A 20,894-nucleotide genomic window follows, 5' to 3' on the forward strand; every position below is an offset into this window, starting at 1 on the left:
GTGACAAAGGAAAATAAGGGGATACACTCTTGTGTATATGGGAACAGAAGAATTTGAAGTCTCTGCTTTGTAGCCATTTGCTCACAGCTATACTTCCCTCAAGTGATGTCATCACTGCAATCTGTCAAGGCTACAGGCCACATAAAGGTTTGGACTGACAACTAGCAACTGTTTGGTCCCTCCATCTTTTCCATGTGCCACACAGTTCTCATTTTCTGTCAGATATGTAAAACAGACCTTAATATGGACATTTAACCGGTGGCATCCTGAGTAGGATTTGAGGTTCTCACAGCGGTGGTTATGAAGAGTTCTATCTTCTGCGATATAACGCTGTGTAGACCCTGAAGATGTAAATGACATGTTCCTCCGAAACATCGGTTGACTTTCAGTGGACTACAAAGCTTTATATCTCAGGAGACAGAAATCTTCAGGTGGTAGGTATCCTAATTGCATATTCTTTCCATCTATATGCTTAAAGTATTTATGATCTAATTTGAAAGCAAACTAAACCAGAAATCTGTACATATATCCAACAGACATAAAATGATATAGCTGCCCCTTTGCTGATACACCACACCATGATTTGCAGATGGTGTGTTATGCTCTGTGAATTTCTTCTGACCCCAGTACCAGATGGTAAGTTATCAGCTTCATGCTTCAGACATTTTACTTCAAGGGAAAAATCTGCTGGTACCCACTTTGACAGTCAATACAACATAGTGAAAAGCAAAGTTCCCATGCATATTTGGAATCAAACCTCAACTGTACAGTGCCCAGCCAATTACTATGTTGATACAGCTCCTGGTGCAATATAAATAATATTATATTATGTTCCAATAATTACAACTATTGAAGAGATTGGAATGATAAATTTATTATTTTGGTCTAAAGTTAGAATTTGATCTCAAACAAGAGAGAAGGTACTCAACACATGATCTTTACAAATATTAGTGTCATACATCATGTTAACAACTTGTAACATACCTTACAGCAGTTTCCATTATTTGTTTTCCTATGGATTATATCACAGGCTACTATCATTTGTACAGTATTCCAACCAAGCAAATGCTATCACATCAGCCACATTTTCAGGCATATTCAGTGTGGCTGAAAGTGCAGACTATACATATAGACACGTGCACACACACACACACCCTTCTTCATGTCTACAAGGAGATTGTTACTAAGTATTTACTTTCTCACTGACACATTCATCCATCTTCATTTTATTCACAACATATAATTAGCACACAAAGTCTACTGTTAAGAACAAGTGTTTCCAGAATTTGTAATAAATGCACTTCAGTACATCAGTGTTCCCCAACTGGTGGGACCCAACAATTTGATATCAAATGCATTTCTTCACTTTTAACAGTTCACAGAATATGGCAATAGCAGTGAGATCCCGTCCTATTATGTCACCTGCATGTGCTACCATTTCTACTGCTGCCAAGCCATTTTTTCATATCGCTTTATATTTGTTGCATACTTTGCTTTGGCAGAATAATTTTTAATCTTGATACTTTGTTTATCATTCATTACTCATTCCTAAAATGTTACTAAACTGTTAAATTGCTCAGTGCACTAAAAGGCATATTTATGAAAACATTACAGTAAGAATGAACAAAACATAAACAGTAACAGTAATATGAACACAAATTTACACTCATATATTCATGCACACACAGTTTATGATATGTGATTTCCTGATTTGGTACAGAGCAAGACATTGAACAATATTTTGTTGGGAAAGATTATAAACACTGCCATAAGCCATGTCCATAGACGTATATTTGTTCCATAGACTCCTAGGATCTGAATGAATTCTGTGCTTATGTGGTTGTATGGAATTACGAGATGATAAAACATATGCATAAATTCAGGTTGTAACTGAAGAACCAGTCAGCAACCGAGATGTCATAACAGTAGCACTTCTAAACACTTACTGAAGGGGTGTTCAGTTCGAATCTTGGATGGGACACCTGCCATGCTTATTGAGTTTCTCTATGCTTTTCTCAGGCAAATGTAAGGATAGTGCCTTCATGATACTTTCCTCCAAATCCTTTCCAATTCTTCAGTCATCCCACCATTTTACACTGTACAGTGTAGATAATGACATCATAATTCCTCCCACCAAGCGCATGTACAAAACTCTTGCAGAAATATACAGTATATAGTCGAAACAACATGCTCACCTAGAAGCTTGTGACAGTGGCATATTTAAATTGCAGGGTATTTCAGAAGCTGGACCTGTCAGACACTCATCATGTGCATAGAGGAAGTGACCCCACATAGCTGAACTCATCAAAAAGAGGCAGTGACTGAGACCAGCAAATGAGATGATGATGGAAGTAGATCCAGCTTCAAAAACACAGGATAATTTTAATATACCAAAGGAGATAGACACTGTCCAGAATAAACAATCAAAACAACACATTTTCACTCTTGTTTTTCTGTGAGGTCTTCCTACATGACACAGAAGACTGATGAGTAAAATGTTTAGGATATACTGCAGTGTGAGTTCACATTGAATTAGCTTCTACCATAATGGAACCTTCATGAAGGAAGACAATGGGCAGTGCTACTATTGGTGGCTAGGAGAACTACCACAAGGTAGGTGAACATATGTGCATCACAACTTTTTTAAGTAGCTATATAGAAATGGTAAATTTTTGCCAGTTGCATAAGAATTGCAGATGCCTGCCAACCAGAAAATTACTATAAAATGGAATATCACTTATAATGACATTAAAGAACCAAGAAGGATATAAGTGTGGCTTGTGGATCCCTTGCATTCATTTGAAACAAGCTGAACAGACTCCTAGAAACTGTGTGCATTGTTTTGAAGCAGGTAACAAGCAACGTTCATGAAGTTTCCAAGTCATGAAGAGTGCCACAAATGAAGACACACTTGTCACAGAGTAACACACTGCCCAACAACCACTGCACCAAGGTCAGTGGTCGGTGACCTGCAGCATCATACCATCCTTCTCCGCATCACACTTGCTGTTGCCATTGTGCTGTGCCTCATCATTGTCAGGATTGTCCCATGCTTGCCTCTTGCCTGAGCTGAATAAGATGTAGAATCCAGCACAGACGATGTAGACACCTGACGCAATCAGGAATACAGCTCGCCAGGCAGCTTGTGTAGGCTGCAAGGAAGATCACAAGTGGAACTAGTACACTCATAATATTGTTGCATAAGGGACACACTTCACTACATTTGCAGTACCATAAAACTTAAGCACTTACTATAACAGTGAAGATACACATTGCAGTCTCCTGGGTTATGTCACATGTATTCTGGTAGATGTATACAATGTTTCAGAGGAGCATAATGTTTCCATCTTTACACTGAAGATGGAGGCAGCAGGTTTTCCCGAAACGATTATATTGTCACGAGAAATTACACTTCTGTTGGTTATGCTTGGAAATAATTTATCTGGCACTATTTCCCATTATCTATAACCGTTTAGAGTCAATTTAAATTCCTTAGTGCTTTGCCAGCACAAACTCACTGGGTCAGATAGGGTAATTGTTGCTGGCCTTTGCCAGCATAATCATTCCTGGTTTCGAGCCCCATCGGGACCCATGACATAATATATGTTCATCCCAAGACCGTTTATGTGTTTCGAAATTGGGCCTCCTCTTCGAAGAGAGGAGGGGTCTGACTACTGCTGGTCACTCCCCCTCTACTGGGGAGTGACTCTGCTGGCTCTCACTCTCACTCAGCACTCACTCTAATGACCTGAGTTCAGTCACCGACTGACTGACTGCCTGACTGCTGAATTGTTGCCGACCCTCACCAGCACAGTGATTCTCGGTTCTGAGACCCACAGGGACCATGACCACACTTTAATGTCTGGCATGTGCCTTTATGTGCCCCTCTGGAAGACCGTCTATGACACAATGTCTCCAATGGCTTCCAGCTGTTGCTGGGAGTACAAATTTATCATGATATTTTCTAGTCATGGGGATCTCTGCAATATTTCTGTGGTTTGATGTTCAAGAGTTTATGGATTTTAGACATCCCATCCCAGTATACACCTCCCAGACTACAGCATTATACTGCAGAAGACAGACAAATTAACACTGCTAGCATAAAAGGCTCCCACTGGATCGTTTGCAGAGTTAGCTGAATTCCATTTACAATTGATACATTTCCTTAAGATTCCATTTAATGTTATCTTATAATTTTGTGTCTGTTGGTTTTCCCACACAAGCTAATGTGACACCAAAGTTCCTCTTTATGAAATTTCATTCAATCTTCTGCTCAGATCATCTCCCTGAAGACAAAATGTTTCCCTCTTTCAAAACTTGCACTGTACGAGTAAATTGTTGCTTGATGTTATGGTAGAATGTCTCACGACCAAGTGAAACTAATTATAATTCCAGTACTACACTTTCTTACTGTTTGCACAAATTCAAATTCAGTCACCTGCAGCTTCTTTGTTATGTAGCTAGTTGTGCACAATTTTTCACACCCCACTTCATGCGAAGTTAATCATGCTGCACACTCATAAATTGTATCTGCTTGCATTTAACTATTCACCATATTGAATAATATTTCAAGCTGAAGCAGCAGTTGTGAATTATGTCTGTCCTACATGTCACATACAAGTGTTTTTAAGAAACTCAATAAATACTGATTTTAGCTTTGTACAAATTAGAGATTATGCTGAATCAATGAACCAGAACTTCATCTTGCCCAATTTAATACAGACTTATTAATAAGAAATCTAACTGCACTTGTTCAGTAATTTTGGACATCTCACCTGCAGACAGAATCTCCCCAATGTGCACTCACTTTGTGCACAGAACTCGTGGTACTCGCACATTAGATTTAATGCTTCAGTATTTGTCCCAAGTTCACAGAGTACAAAGACTTAGCCCTATTCATCTGTTACCTTTTCAGCTTACCCGTTTATCTGTGATGTAGCCTGCGGCCATTGGAGCAAGAAGACCAGCAAAGTTGGCCAAACAGTTGGTGAAGCTCATGAGAATGCCAGCAAAGCGTGGTGAGATGTCTAAATGGTTCACCTTGAACCCTGAGTAGATGCCACCATTGAGACCGACACCAATAGTGAGCAGTGCAACTGTGAGAGGAGGATCACAGCCAGTGTATGAAGCTGCAATCAGTGCGATTGCTGGCCCAAACTGCCCTGCATCACACAATATATCAGAATATTAAGCACTTGTGAAATGTCACTGGAAGAAAGATCAATATTCTGTTTCTTGGGAAAAATACAAGTATGTGGTATACCTGTATGGATATGTAGTGATACTTTTAGGCATTTTTAAAAGTATTTTGATTAACTTTACATATTTTGAGAATTGTATAATGAGGCATCCTATTATATATCAAATTGATGCTGCTGCTACTACTGCTGCTGCTGCTGCTACTACTACTACTACTACTACTACTACTACTACTACTACTACTACCAATAATAATAATAATAATAATAATAATAATAATGTTGCACACACTTCATACCATCAACCTTATTGAGGAAGTAGAATTAAGACACTGTTTTTGAGAGATGTCATACTGACAGACTTCCTTACAGAAAATATCTGGTATACTCGTACAATATGTAAAAATCTGAAGTGCCTAGTACAGGGAAATTGTACGATATTTTGATAAAAGAAATATTTTCAGAATAAATTAATATAATATAAAGCGGCCTCCGCAGTCTAGAGGTAACGTTCCCGCCTCATGACTCGTGGTACGTTGGTTGAAATACCCGGCGGAGGTCGTCGAATTTTTAAGGGCAGAAAAATTCAGGGAACAAGTCCTCCGGGAGGGACTTTAAGCTGTGTGTCCCGTGTCGTAACTTTACAGCACGTAAAAGAACCTCATATCCCCAAAGGGGATCACTGAGCCAAATTCCAGGACGTTTCCCGCCCAACAATAGTCTCTAAGGCCTCTGATAGATGGGGGAAGCATTATAGATACCGCCAAGCAAGTGGCCGAACTCGCTTGCTCAGCGGGACTGATGGTACGCACCATTTATCGGTAGGGTATACAGACTGGTAGAATATCATAGAGGGAAGCACAATAGATCAAACTGGTCGTGGTGCATGGGGAAACCCACCCTCTCTAAATAACTAATAACTAACTAATATAATATAAAATATCAAAATGAGAACTGGAAATCACTGGGTTGAACCAACAATGGTAAGCCCTAATCATCAAAATACTTGGTTCAGTGTTTGAATATTGTTACACAAACAGTTAAGTGGTCTTACTAATGCTGTAAAATAATGTAAAACTCTTACCAATGCTATTTATAATTTTTCTTGTGACTGCATGTGTGAACCTATGGCTTGAGATCATCCAGTCTGCCACGTGACTTATAAACATAGAGAACAGCCACATGGCAAGGTATGGCAGTGCTGACAGAAGCCCATTCTGAAAGACATGGGCAAGTCATCTGTTAGTTTTCAATATGACTACAAATATGAGGGCTATACAGAAAGTAACTCTTGTGAGCTAGTAACAAAACAAGCAATGAGAAAACATTATTATATAAAAAAAACACATACATGCTTAAGCTACTTCTCAGTATCTTCTCAGCTCTATTCAATATGTTTATAGATGATTTACTGAGAAAACTGGATGAGGTCAACACTCATCTGCTAGCGATGCTGAGGGAACTGGTATCAGGATTATGTTTTGCAGGAGCAGGCTTGCTTACACCCTAGTATTCTATATGACATCCCATCACTAACAGACTCTGTCATCTTAACTACTGATAACTAACTAAACTAAACTAAACTCACTCACCCACTCACATGCTCCATGGAGCCAAGTACTTCCTGAAAAGTCAACAGCATCTCAGCCACTTAACAAGTTCTCAGTATTTCATGAATACTGAAGGTTCTTTACCATGTTCACAACAGCTAATCACTGGTCTGTGTTCTCAGACGGATGAATGAAGTCTTGCCATCAGGTCTTGACACTAAACCTGTGTTTGCATTCCTTTCCCATGCATGCTACATTCCCTGACTATCTCATCATCCTTGATTTGATCATTCTAATAATTTCCAGCAAGAAGTACAAATTATGAAGTTCCTCATTATGCAACTTTTTCCAATCTGTTATTCCATCTCTCTTAGATCCAAATATTATCTGCACCATTCTCAAACACCCTCGGTCTATGTTCTTCCCAAGTTTCACACCCATATAAATAACATGCAAAATTATCATTTTGTATATTTTAAATCTGCATATTTTTAGACAGCAGCTGAAACTTCAAGAAATTCTCAGCTGAATGTTAGTAGGCATTCCTTGAATTTAATCTACTCTGCACTACTTCATAAATGCAATTTTGATTTGGTACTGTCATTTTATATATTTATATATATATATATATATATATTTATTTTCAAATACCTATTATCTTTTTTTGTGTTATGGTTTTGCCCTACATTCAGGTGATGAGATACCAACATATACCTAGTTCTCTCCATTCCTTCCAGACCAACCTCCTCTCTGCTGAAAAGTATGATTCATTTATGTACAAAAGATCCTGTCTCTAATTCGTGATTCTCATTCCCATTTCCACAGAAAATGTACAATCGCCTGCTCCTTCAGTACCACCTCCTGTCCCACCTGACCTCCTGTACTCCCACTAAATCTTACTCATAATTTGCTGTTTCTCTTGCAATAACTGTTGTCAGTGAACCTGCTCTATAGAGATCCCTTTTGTGCCAAATCTCATTTCAATTTCCTGTGTCTCTGTGATTTAAAAGAAACTGGTAAAGTCTTAGGCCCTGTGTAACACTTGGAACATGGTGGTTGTTGTCAGTTTTGACTTGTTGATCCAACTCCCAAGCTGGAGACCTGCCCCTTGCTGGTTACCTGTATCTGTTTTCAATATATCTGGAGACTGTTTCATCTGTTCATGACCTGAGATCATGGTGGAAAAGGGGCCCTATTAATGTTGTTGTTGTCATTGTTGTCATCTGTTTGTTTGTTTGTTTGTTGGTTGGTTTTATAGTGGATGTGGTGGTAGTAACTTACAAGAACTTACATCTTTTAGGTCGAAGTGCAGTACTTGCTTCATGAAGGAGGGTAGCTCTGTCATGAGAGTTTCATAACCATAGTTCTGCCCCATGTGTGCCATTAGAATTGCCCAAAATGGAAGTGACTTGGCAATCGACATCCAAGGAACTTTTGGTGACTGTGGAACAAAAAAAAACCTGTTGTGAGATATATTCCTTCTTAGAGTGCATAATGTATGGCATATTAAGAACGTTTCTTATAACAAAATCCAAAATAAAAACTTTTCCAGAAGTGAGGTACTAATGAAATAAGGACAAACTTTTGACTTTAACTTAAGTTTACTGGATTATTTTTGCCAGATTATTTAAATGACTGGATTATTCTCACAAAGAGTTCTAGCATCTTTTCAGTTAATCCTATGCAGCACATTCTTTCCTGAGAAGCCAATAGTAAGTAGTCACATAATTCCTCATCTTTTCTGAAATCTGAAGTTTTCCTTCATAAAATACAAAAATAAAGAATCTTTTCTTTTTGTACTAAAAATGAGGAAGTGAAAGAAGATTAAATAAAGTTAGGTTTTTATGTCAACATAAATCTATTGGTTTATCCTTTGTCAGAAAAGTTAAGAAATCATATCCCCTTTCAGAATTACTGTTTCTTTTTTTACTTTTTTCTGAAACTGGATCTGTTTCCAGAACGTGTTTTCTAGTCTCTAGAATACTGGCAATGGAAAAAGTCACCCCCAAAACAATAATTCTGAGTGTTTTAAACCATCACCAGAACCCTTTAGAATCTCAATATCCTCCTTGTCACGCACTTCTCTTTTAGGGTGAAGCACATAATACACATAAAACCTCAAAACTTACACATAATACACAGCTTAGTAATGTGATGGAACATAAAATGGCACATTTCAGTGTGCATGTTAAAATTTCTTGCAATATTTACACTGAAATTAAAACATATCCAAACAAATACTGTCTGAATATAATTAACACTTACAGAAACGCCTGCAGCACCCCAAAGTGAAGTAGTAATATATTTCTTCTCGTCTTCAGCAATTCTTCTTGAAGAATCAGGATCTTCAGCAACCATGAACAGGAATGCTACTGACCAGACAGCTCCAATGACACCAAATACATAGAAAATGGAGGGCCAGCCACCAGAAAAGCCATACTCTGCCAGCAGACCGCTGAGAGGATATGATACCACTGTTCCAAACTGTGCACCTGCAAAATGAGTAACCTCCCTTTTCAGTTCAAGTGCACTGACAAAATCAATTCTGATGTTAAATTGTTCTTCCCATGGATCCCCTTTCTTCTTAGTTTTAATCAAGACAGTTCACACCATCAGAGTTTGTGAATAGGTGAACAGAAATTTTAACTAATTTTGTGGTATCAAAATCCAGAGGTTCAACATCGATAAAACAAAGACTTAATTTTTTTCTTATCCTGAGTCAGTTCAGTCTATCTCCCATCCTCATAGCCTAAGACCCATACTGAATGCTATTCTTTTCAGTATTCATGTGGCTGCTTTCCGAGGGATTTCTACATCAAAATTCTTTATAAATCCTTCATCTCCCTATTCATGCTATGTCCCCAGTCCATTGTAACCATCGTGATTTCACTATCATATGACCATTTTCCTCATTATATAATATTATCTCATGTTAGTGACTAGACAGTAGTTTGGGGTTGATAATTTGATTTATTGAATACTTGTAACTACAAATAGTTATCGCTAACAAGTCGCTATAACACACATTAAGTTTTCTCAGTTTGCTCTGTCATCACTAGTTGTTGCTTGGTAGCGTCCTCTTCTACTCATGTCATCACCAGCTCTCTAGCATCTCACAAATGGTCCTCAAGTGTTGACTTTCAACTGCAATTGCAACTGCAACCCACAGCATTGGGGTTCTATCTATATAGCCTCAGAATGGACTGCACAGAACACAGTTCACTTCTTGTGACCTGTGTGACATAAACCATGAGCAACAAGCGGAGACTAGAGTCCAAGCTCTGCTTGCATCTGTAGATGACACCCAGCTGGAAAAAGTAAGGCCCTGTGATATACAGAAATTAGTAAAGATATTTAAATTCAGAAAGCCTTGTGTAATTGATTCCAAACGAATGGCTCAGGCACCTTCCAAGAAAACCACTGGTATATTTGACACATTTGTTTATTCACTGCCTTTGGGTGTCCCATTTTCCAAAGTCTTGGATGGAAGCAAAAGTCATGACATTACCAAAACCTGGTATGGACCCAAAATTCCCTCAAAATTTACATCCGATGAGCCTCTTGTCCACAATAGTCAAGCAATTTGAGACAGTTATTCTGAAAATAGATCAAAGGCACACTGAAGAAAGAGGCCATTGTCAAAGAGGATGTTACACAAGAACTATGAACGCAAGGGTTCAGTTAGGGGGGATTGAGGCTCGACGCCAAGACAAACTGATTGGTGGTAAACCACCAGTTGTAAAGTAACTCTGACTCTGACAGATAACATCATTTATATCAGCTCTTTTATTGTTGCTGGTGGGTTGACAAGCCGTTGCCTAGAAATGGCTTGCATATTTATTGAGCTATTACCTAGCAGGAGAACGATTTCTCTTGCCCTGCAAGTTCTTCGACCTTGGAGAGCTACAGTTCACAGAAAGAGCCCAAACCTTTGGTTACATTGCCAGACTAGTCACAAAAACAACACACATGGTCCTATCAGCAAAGAAGTTTTTGATCAGTTTTCACTGTACTCAACTGTGCTGCCTCCACTGTTCTCCTGACTTAGCCTATAATAACTTCTTACTATTCCTCAGACTCAAAAACTGTTATGAAGAGCCAACATTTTGTGTCAGCTGAAGGTGTTAAATAAAATACAATGGTGAAACTGAGCGGGATTTCATTTGGCTTCAAGAACTATTTGAATTGTATCAGCTCAACTGTCACAAGTGCATGGATCTGAAAGAATATCATTTCATACCTCTAATGATTTTAGTTCATCACTGCAAGAGTTCGTGTTTGACACAGATAGGCAAATATTTACTGCTAGGATCAGCAGATTTCTTATACTCATAATGATACTTCTGAAGCAAATATTGAAACGTGTGCCCATGAAGTTCTTTACCATGTGCCCTTGAATACTGAAGAAGCAAAGGTCTCCAGTGTGTCTGGGCTGTACATTAAGTGCAAAGCACTTTGTAGTTTACATAAAGTAAATTAGTGTAAATGGTGTTAGTACACCTTGCTCCATTCTCTAAACAACTTAGAACAGCAAATACATGTTAAAAGCAAGTCACATATTGTAGAAATCTCCAGCCTCTGACTATTAAAGAAGAACATACACTACACATGTTGGAAAACAAAGTGTTCAGAAAAACATGTAAACATAAGATGGATGTAGCATGAATGAATAAATGGTGGTACGAACTGGCCCTTATTCAGCAACTGTCAATAGTCTGTTGCGTTTCCCTATGATTCAAATAAAGTACAGTGCTTTACTTAAAGGGGCATCTAATTAGTCAATAAAGTAACGTTTCAAGTGAGAAACCCCCTTCCTCCTACTCTTCGTCTGGCTTTACAGCCCTTTTAGTTTAGCCTTAGTCTCCCTTAGAATTACCATCCATTCTTTTCTGTCTTGAGCTTCTAGTCTCCATCTTTTTATATTTATCTAGAGTTTTCATGTCAGTTTCTACATCATCTAACCATCTCACCTTGGGTCTTCCAACACCACGTCTGCCTTCTGGTTTAATGCTGAGTATCATTTTTTGTATATGAGTATCTTCCATTCTAACAAAGTGCCCCAGCTACACCAGTCTTCTAATTTCGATTTCAGCCACAATATCTGGTGACTTATATGCATTTTGTAGTTTAAGATTGCTCCTAATTCTGCACACTCATTCACATTTTGGTCTATATATATTTTCCTTAAAATCCTTCTTTCCCAAGTCATCAGAGCTGATACCACTTTCCCTGTGAGTGTCTAAGTTTCAATACCATGTGTGAGTAGTATATGTAATTGTTCTCATGAGAGTTTTACATGATCTTATTTTCGTGTTCTTACTTATTTACCACTTGCTGATCAACTTATTCAAGGTGTGAAAGCATCGGCTGGTAGCTGCAGTTCTTAAATCATATTCTATTTCATCTTGAGTTGTAATTAGAAGCCAGAAGCCTGAGTGATGTATATACCATGTTCTACTCTACTGTAGAAATGTTACTTTTGTTTCATCTACTCTAGAGAATGAGTATGATCTGTCTTAAAAGCAGTGTTCTCACCTGCATACACAAAAGCTCCCATGCGACTTCTCTCATTTGGAGGGATCCATTTAGCCAGCATAGCATGAGTGCATGGTACAATTGGTCCCTGCAAACATAGGAAATAAATGTTGTGTAGAATTGTCAACCCTCTTATACAAGGTATGAAAATTTAATTCCCGGAATGACCACAGTGTGTTGCTGAGGTGTTGAGTCAGGCAAACTCACATACCCAAGCATGTCCGGACATGTTCCAACTTGCGTTTACATGAGCCACAGACCAAATGAGTCGTTTGTTCCCCAGCAGTGGAGGAAGTAATACATGTCAATGGTATACTGTTGGCGGAAACATGAGGGACAAGAATCTGGAGCAGTGGATAAACGTCGGGTTTTGTGTACAAATTGGTAAAAGTACTAGTGAAACGTCAGCCTTATTAACAGTGGCTTATGGTGAATATGCTATGAAGAAATAGAGTGTTTCTGAATGACATAGGTGGTTGAAGGAAGGGCAAGAAGACGTGCAAGATGACCCAAGAAGTGTTTCATCAATCGCAAGAGGAGAGTTCATTATGAATTCATTGCACAAGGACAATGGTAATCAACAGTGTTATTTGGAAGTGCTGACAAGGTTATGGGAATCTGTTTGGAGGAAAGGACCCAAACTCTGGCCTGACAAGTGGATTCTCCACGATGACAATGCCCCTGAGCATGATGTGTTAAGAGTTTGTGAGTTCCTGGCTAAGAAATCCATTACAAACATGGACCATCCACCTTATTCACCTGACTTAGCCCATCGCAATTTTTGGCTTTTTCCAAAATTAAACAAATGCCTTAAAGAGAGAAAGATTTGCTGACATTACTGACATCCAATGCAACATGACAACATTACTGCAAGGTATTCTGAAAAAAGATTTTGAAGACCATTTCCAGAAGTGGCACCATCATCTCATGAAATGCATAGATTCACAAGGAGAGTATTTCAAAGGCGACAGCAGCCGCTAGTGCACAGGTAAGCATTCTGGGAATTAAATTGTCGCACCTTGTACACAGCTGTAACATTCATCTCATGCAACTGACAAGTGAATATAGAATTGGTTCAATCCATTGCATTCAGAGATAATTAAATGAAGACTAACATAACTAACCTAAACCAGTGTTACCAATGGCATGCAATCCAATAAGGAGCTAATGATTAAACATTTACTTATGAGCTAATATTTTGCAAATCACAATTCAGCAAAACAGTTCCCTGTGTTGTGCCTCATGCCGTCTGCAAGTGGAATATCAATGCTGCCATTCACTGTAAACGTTACATTAATTTCGGTGCATACCTACCTCACCCAGACCCTGGATGAATCTGACTACAATAAGCCACGCAATGCCCCCACTAGCTCCAACAGGAACCAAGAGGCCAAATAATGAGTTGATAAGCATTCCAACACCCAAGAAGTATTTGGCTCCATATTTCTTTGCCAAAATGCCAAATGGTATCTGTGTTAGCACATAACCATAGAAGAAACTGCTAAGGATATAACCTTGCAGTTTTGCATCCCACATGTATGTGCCTCTATCTGATGATTTCTGGAACAAGAGCATATGGACGTCTTGGTCTGGAACTGAGATCATCATATCTCAAAACTTATGTCTGGAAAAAAACACAATCATTTAACATTATCAGTTACTATATATGAATTTCCAAATATCACCACTGAATCGTCATATCAAAGAATATGATTGTAGACTATTTTCAATAAAACAAACAGAACAATATTTCATTAACCCTTTCCATGCTAATTTTGATCTAAAATACCTTCTTCTGTACATTACAATGGCAATGTACCATTTATGCTATTGAGAAAGAACACATAGCTTCAGTTGCATAGAGAGGGTGCTAGATGTCTCTTCTCTGAGCTTCTCAAACAGAAAATACTGTAAATTGAGAGCAGAAGTTCCATTTCATTACCATCAAAGAACAATATCTCCTGTATAGCATGGAAAGGGTTGAATACCTGCTGAATTCAACTTCATAAGCATAAAATAAATTGGGCATGAACAGAAACAAGAATGTTCATTCCTCTGCAGTGCTGTTTTGAACAAGCAATAAATGAATATGCATGTCATTTTCAAACTAATGAAATGTTTCCTTACCGCTGGGCTATGTTTACTCATTTCAGCTACCCAGCTATTTGAGCTGTTGTCTGAATCACACTCATCATCCAGAACAGTGTTATCTTTGGGCAAGGCTGTGTGGTTCACCATGGCAACAATCGCGACTGACATGTTGGTACGCATTACATAGGCATTTGCCATCCCAAGGAACAGCATGAATGTGACAATATGCCGTGTACCAATACATGCTGAAAATAACAAAACAGACAGTTTCCATTTGATGCTGAACAGTCTGAACAGTCAGTCCCACATTAATCATATGCCACTGATGCAGCCAATAAATCTTTTCTGCTTCATGTAAGATCACACTTTTAGCTTGTGTAAGGATGCTGCAATTCTCTTGCCATTATCAAAATATACTTTTCAAGAAGTGATATGTTTTAACTTACTTTCCAACCTTAAAAGGGAAATATTAGGCTACTGAGAGCAACATGCTTCCTCTCTCTCTGTTTGTGTGTGTGTGTGTGTGAGAGAGAGAGAGAGAGAGAAAAAATACAAATTTTACCAACTTTTATCAATGTTATGTCACTGGAGGTCCCCCCAACCTCATACATTTTAGGTGTGTTCACCTCTCAAGAGTATCATTCCAGTTTGTTCTCTGTTCATGTGCACACATCAAACAGTTAAAGAGCCACTGGATGGATATTCCTGAAATCTGATATTGCACGATTCTATGAAATATCACCAAACATTTCAATATATTCATTTAGATCAGAAAAATTTAGGAGCTGTTTTACTTAAAGACTTGCATGTGTTTCTGTAGGTATGTTGCTATATGAGCACTGGACAGAAAATATTTTGAACAAGTCACAGTAGAGAAAACTGGAACACATATTTTATATGCAGTACTGTTTTGTTGTAAGACTTACAGTTTTCGAAATAATTAAACAAAAGTGTTACTGGAAGTACATTTCTGGGACTGAATATTAAAAAATAACCATGACCTTCTAAACATAACTGCAACTGGGATGAAAGGAGAAAGAATCTAAGCCTCTATTGAATTTAGATAGCATTTTATCAGGTTAAGTTATGCTTGTAATGTAGTCTTCTATTATAGTATGTCTTTGAAGAATATATTAAACTATTTACATATATATAATTTTTGTTCAGAGTGTATATCAACAGTGAACAATGAGCAATGAGCAATGAACAATGATTGTTATTTTTTTTGTTAAGTATACAATTTTGACTTCACCTAGGTCAGAGTAAGTACCACCCAACACTGATTAACGGTATGTGAATTTAACGATTGTTATATGTGAAGATTTAACTATAATCTTTAATCATTTCATCTGTAATTACATCTGCTGGATGTGTCTGTTAATTGTATGCTGCATACTTTTACAATCTTGTTGCATTTGGGGTTTTCAAAGTGGTGACTACGAAGAGTACTGTCTTCTGTAGTGTAAGGACATGTATTCCGATGGAAATTCACCAAAGTTTCGGAGAGATAGTGCTTCTATCTTCAGTATCAAAGAGAAAGCCAAGCAAGTAGCTACCTTTACTTGCATCCTGCTTCTTGCTAGCCGCTTGCTTGGCCTAATGTTCGACCCTGAAGATGAGGGCAGTTGAGCCCGTAGAGCCCTCCTAAACGGCGGTTAACTTCCACCGGCATACTCCGCGTTATATCCCAAAAGACAGTATCATTCTTATACAATACTGTTTTCCCTCGAATGGAAAATACAAAATGGCGTCTGCATGAGAGTTGTACTTAGCTCTGGGTTAATTGGTGATAAGTAATGAATTATTACAGTTCGGTATGTACAGTCTGGCATGTAGATATATCAGAAATATTCCTGAAAATTCTATAGGAAACATTACTTTTAACTTAGCATTTATAAACAACAACGGTGCGAAACGTTGAGGTTATGTGGGACAAGTTTAATGCAAACAGAAATTTATACTCAGATACGTTCTTCGCAAAGGAAAATACTATTAATGCTATTCAGACTAATGGTTCTGTTGTATAAGTAATTTTAACATGCCGTGTTACAACTGGAAGCAATAACAATTCAGGCATATGACCCTAGTATACTAGCCCATGAGCTGCACTGAACTTCATTTTTTGGATTACAAATTTCATTGTGACTGGTACGTTGGTCCGATTAGTTCTGACCTGAAACCTTCACATTTACTATTTATTACTCATAAAAAAGAAGTAAAGGTATCCCTGTAACATGCTGTGGAGGCCCATAGGGTTGTGAGAGGTTGAGGCTTCCACATTTTCTAGACAATCGGCTCGCAGATGGCGGTGAGGTTGTCAGCCTTATGCGTCAATTTCTTTTTTCTTTTTTTTTTCTCTACCTCAGCTACATTTCTCTATTATATAAGTACTATGTATTGTGAATATGAAGTCCATCAATTGAACAGCCATACTGAACCTATTGCAAATGTCACCGACCTTCAGTATTTGTACGTCTGTCTTTATACACACATTCCTACATCTTTGCCTTGCCTGTTTTATTGTCCTTTCAGCAATGTTATCACACTCCTCTGAATGTCTTTGAGTGAAAAATTCACAAGGGGCCAAGTCAGATAAGTGCAATGGATGGTATTTGTTTTTCAGCCAGAGATCACTTCTTTGACAAAAGGCTTGCTCTCAAGCTAGAGATATGATTTCATTTAATTAATGCATTACTGTAAATACTGCAAGATCTTGAGGGGAAAAATACTTGGTTGACTGTTTTGGGAGAAGTAACAGACAATGTCATTAACAACAAAAGTAGATCTTCAGTCTTGGTTTTGACATTCACATTGTTTTCAGTTTCAGAGACTGCTCTTGTCCATTATCAGTCTGTTTCTGCATCATACTGAGGTCTCTCTAGCAGTCACTGTGTCTTGAAAAATATTAGGTTTTACAACAGCATTGCTGAAAGGTGCAGGCATATTTATTTTATCCACACTTTCTCTGTTCACTGCTTCATTACCATTTAAACACAGACCTTCAGCATGTTCATACTGTCATGTGATATAGTGACTACAGATCGGGTTTGGATTGGTAACTGGATTTACTGAACACTTACAGACTGTAACTACAAGTAACTATAATTCACACACTCTGCAGTTCACTGCAGCATGTACTAAATCTTCTGAGTCTGCTTTGTCTTCACCAGTCATTGCCTGGTGACATCCTCTGCTTCTGTGTTCAGAGCTGCATGTCCTTGCTGGCTGTCATGTACCTCACTGCAGCTCCCAAACTGAACTAACAGGCTTCCAACTAGCGAACTCTCAACTCAACTTGACTGCACTCCACTAACCGACCCCACTTTGTCAGTCAAGTGATATAGCCTCTGATCAGACAGCATAGAAAATACCTCTTGCAACAATTCTTCTATCGTTGCATCATGTGGTTATCGCTCAGACCATGTAGACACCATTCCTCTGTTGCTCTTTATGGCCACTACATAGCAACAACCATTGTCCTTCTTACTTAGCAGCATGTCTACATGCTACAATATGTTTGGTCAAACACAATCTCACAGTTTCTCTATTCATGTTCAAGTTTTCTGAACAATTAATCAGTGATAATTCTCAGTATTTCAACATCTTTTTCCATGTATGGCTCAGTTACCAAAGTTGTCAGACAGCTGGAACTTTGTCATCTCTGACATCTTGATGTCAATAAACCCACACAAAAACGTGCATTCTGTTACCTCGCAATAAACTTGCTATAATGTTGTATAAATATCGGTGGCACTTTTCCTCTCATTTTTGCAACAACTTATTGTCAATATTTTTGACATCAGAAACTGTGTCAGTATAACACCACCAAGCATCACAGTTGAGTAGTTCACACTTATGCTTCGTATTTTGATACTTACTTACTTACTCATGGAGTTGAGCCCTAATGGAGGACCCGACAATTCTGCAGCTACTCAAGAATTTCCTCGCATTTTATGGAACCCGAAGGTTCTTTACCGTGTTCACAAGAACCCGCCACTGGTCCCTATCCTAAGCCAAATCAATCCAATCAATATCATCCCATCCTATCTCTCTAAGATCCTTTTTAATATTGTCCGCCCACCTACGCCTTGGTCTTCCCAGTGGCTTTCCCACCAATATCCTACATGCATTCCTCATCTCCCCCATTCGTGCTACATGCCCTTCCCACCTCATTCTCCCTGACTTGAACATTCTAATTATACTTGGAGAAGAGTACAAGTTATTAAGCACCTCATTATGCAGTTTTCTCCAACCTCCTGTATTTGGATATACAGTTCAAATCCCAGCCTGGAATCTGGCTAGCCTGACCGAAGTATTTCATCGTTCTCCTCAGTTCCTCCATGCAAATGCTGGGATGCTGCCTAAAATTAGTCCATGACCTTTCACACCCTTTCCATTCCAATATTTGCTAGTCACTCTGTCGTTCCATGCTGCATAACCATAACAACTGTAAGATTTATTAAATTAACCAAGAGCAAGAGTAATGCACTTGTTGCTCACTGCAGTCAGAAAATGAACTGAATCCCAAAGATCATTTTATCAGAAATTACAGAATCATTTAGTCATGTGAGTCCACATGATGTACTAACTAAGCAGTTTTAACACTACACAAAAATGGCATTCTGATTATTTGATTATTGGACCTTGTAAGTTACAGAGTTCCTAGTCGTTTGACACTGTAAATTGTCTGATTCATTACAGTAATCAGTTCGCTGCTCTTAGGCCAGTCTCTGGAAACTGAATCCTGACGCCATGGTCTGCTTACAATTGGGAGACTGAATAAACGTACCTAGCGTAAGTATAAGTGACTTCCAGTCAATAAGTTCATAATAGCAATATGAAAGATCATAATAACTTATTCATGCACTGAATCATGAAAGAGAAGAAAATGAATTAAAATATCTGCATTTTTACATGTACAATCCAATTTATATATTAACATCATGATGGAATTTTTATATTATTGTAGGTGGTTTTATGTCAGTTACTTGTTACGTGCATTTTGCCTACAGTCAGATTGATCTGTCCGTTACAAATCAACAGCATGAAACCCCTTACTCTTCAGACAGTTCTTTCTGTGTGCGAGATTTGAGCTTCTCAAAGCTCTCTGCCAGGCTACAGAGTGTCACAACACAAAGAAAACTATAATATTAATATAATAACCTTTTCTCTGGATCTCTGACTGAAACCTGTGGTGACAGTGTTTCTTAACTTTACAGTAATAATGAATTATTTTGAAAAAAGGAAAAGTGTATGTATAGGGTAAGAAAAATAGCAGCAAACATTAGGGACACTGGAATAGTCTTAGATTCTGTCACAACTATGTAAAATATATGATTTAGTTGACAACTGAATGATCTGGTGTACCAGGTCATATTTGTGTTGTTATCAAATAATATAGTCCAAAGTATAAACTAAAGGGAAGGTCATGGTTTTATATATGGATGTTTGTAGTTGTAGAATTTTCCAGCTACATGAAGCCTTGTAAACAAAACGGCAGATGGTAACTTCATTCAGAGATATTGGGTTTTCGGACTTTATCCATCATCCTGGTTTTAAGATAACTAAGAAAAACACTAAGTTTCAGAAACTGGATCTGTTTCCGTCCTCAGGTGAGGGAAAACACCTATTCTGTTGGGTCCCTTAGAAAGAGCTAGCGTCAATCACTGGAGGCTAGCTCTTTCTAAGGGACCCAACAGAATAGGTGTTGTTCCCTCACCTGTGGACGGAAACAGATCCATTTTCCGAAACGTCGTGTTTTTCTTAGTTATCTTAAAACCAGGACGATGGATAAAGTCCGAAACCCCAATATCTCTGTGTTATACACCATCGTCAGAATCCTATAGTAACTACTGGTAACTTCATTGTTAACATTATGATGTTCATGCTGTCCTTCAAGCTCTTGTCTCATCAGTCCCCCCCCCGAGGTCGGGGCAGAAAGGGAATGTGAATGTTGAAATGAAAAATGAAAACTGTAACTGGGGAAAAGATTAGCTTTTTATTTATTTGTTTGCTTTTTTAATGACACTTCAGTAACTTAGGCTGTACTGCTCTGACTAACACAATGGTAGTGAATTATGAATTTGAAAGGAGGGACTGAGGAAAATCACTGAGAAATTCAGTCAGGATAGGTGATGATGTGACCGTGGTTTGAACTGGACATATCCAAAGCATTACTGTTTGATTGAATTTACTTGGTAGTTTCTTGTTGACTGTAGGTACCGTATCCCATACGCCACTTATAGCTAGGAGGGGGCATGATGGAAGTCTTTCCTTGCTTGGATACGTAAAGATTGATGGCTTATGTCATATTTCAAAATGAAGTTTATTGTGACTAAAAGAAATTATGCACACTATCAAGCTCAATCGGTACAACGACAGGCTGCTGTCTCCATGGCCAAGGAATCGGGTTCAATTCCCAGCAGAGGCAAGAAATGTTTCTCTGTTCCACAGCATCCAGACTGGCTCTGGGTCCCACCCAGCCTGCTATTCAGTGGGTACTGGGGGAAAGGGGGGGGGG

The 20,894-nt window shown here is 38.4% G+C and overlaps 1 protein-coding gene and 1 long non-coding RNA gene across 4 annotated transcripts in view; one reads left to right on the forward strand and one right to left on the reverse strand.

Annotated features, from left to right (window-relative positions):
* Window positions 1–1,489: 1,489 nt before the first annotated feature.
* Window positions 1,490–20,894, reverse strand: part of LOC111868606 (putative inorganic phosphate cotransporter) — an 89,327-nt gene continuing 69,922 nt past the window's right edge. For 2 of the 3 annotated variants that reach the window (XM_023859419.2, XM_023859418.2), the window contains exons 2-9: window positions 14,411–14,619; window positions 13,598–13,843; window positions 12,284–12,371; window positions 9,014–9,240; window positions 8,040–8,189; window positions 6,283–6,415; window positions 4,921–5,162; window positions 1,490–3,152 (exon numbers count right to left, since the gene is read on the reverse strand). In XM_023859419.2, coding sequence (XP_023715187.1) covers window positions 2,955–3,152; window positions 4,921–5,162; window positions 6,283–6,415; window positions 8,040–8,189; window positions 9,014–9,240; window positions 12,284–12,371; window positions 13,598–13,843; window positions 14,411–14,619 — 1,493 coding nt within the window. In that variant the 3' untranslated portion in view covers window positions 1,490–2,954. Of the gene's footprint in view, window positions 3,153–4,920; window positions 5,163–6,282; window positions 6,416–8,039; window positions 8,190–9,013; window positions 9,241–12,283; window positions 12,372–13,597; window positions 13,908–14,410; window positions 14,620–20,894 lie in introns of those variants that run through there. The other variant, XM_023859421.2, reaches the window with a different exon arrangement.
* The window catches only part of LOC111868607, a 20,767-nt gene continuing 15,896 nt past the window's right edge, over window positions 16,024–20,894 (forward strand). The window contains exons 1-2 of the long non-coding RNA XR_002843536.2: window positions 16,024–16,188; window positions 19,076–19,168. This is a non-coding gene — a long non-coding RNA (uncharacterized LOC111868607). The remainder of the gene's footprint in view (window positions 16,189–19,075; window positions 19,169–20,894) is intronic.

The sequence above is a fragment of the Cryptotermes secundus genome, unplaced genomic scaffold (genome assembly GCF_002891405.2).
Source record: "Cryptotermes secundus unplaced genomic scaffold, Csec_1.0 scaffold610, whole genome shotgun sequence".
Taxonomy (NCBI): Eukaryota; Metazoa; Arthropoda; class Insecta; order Blattodea; family Kalotermitidae; genus Cryptotermes; species Cryptotermes secundus.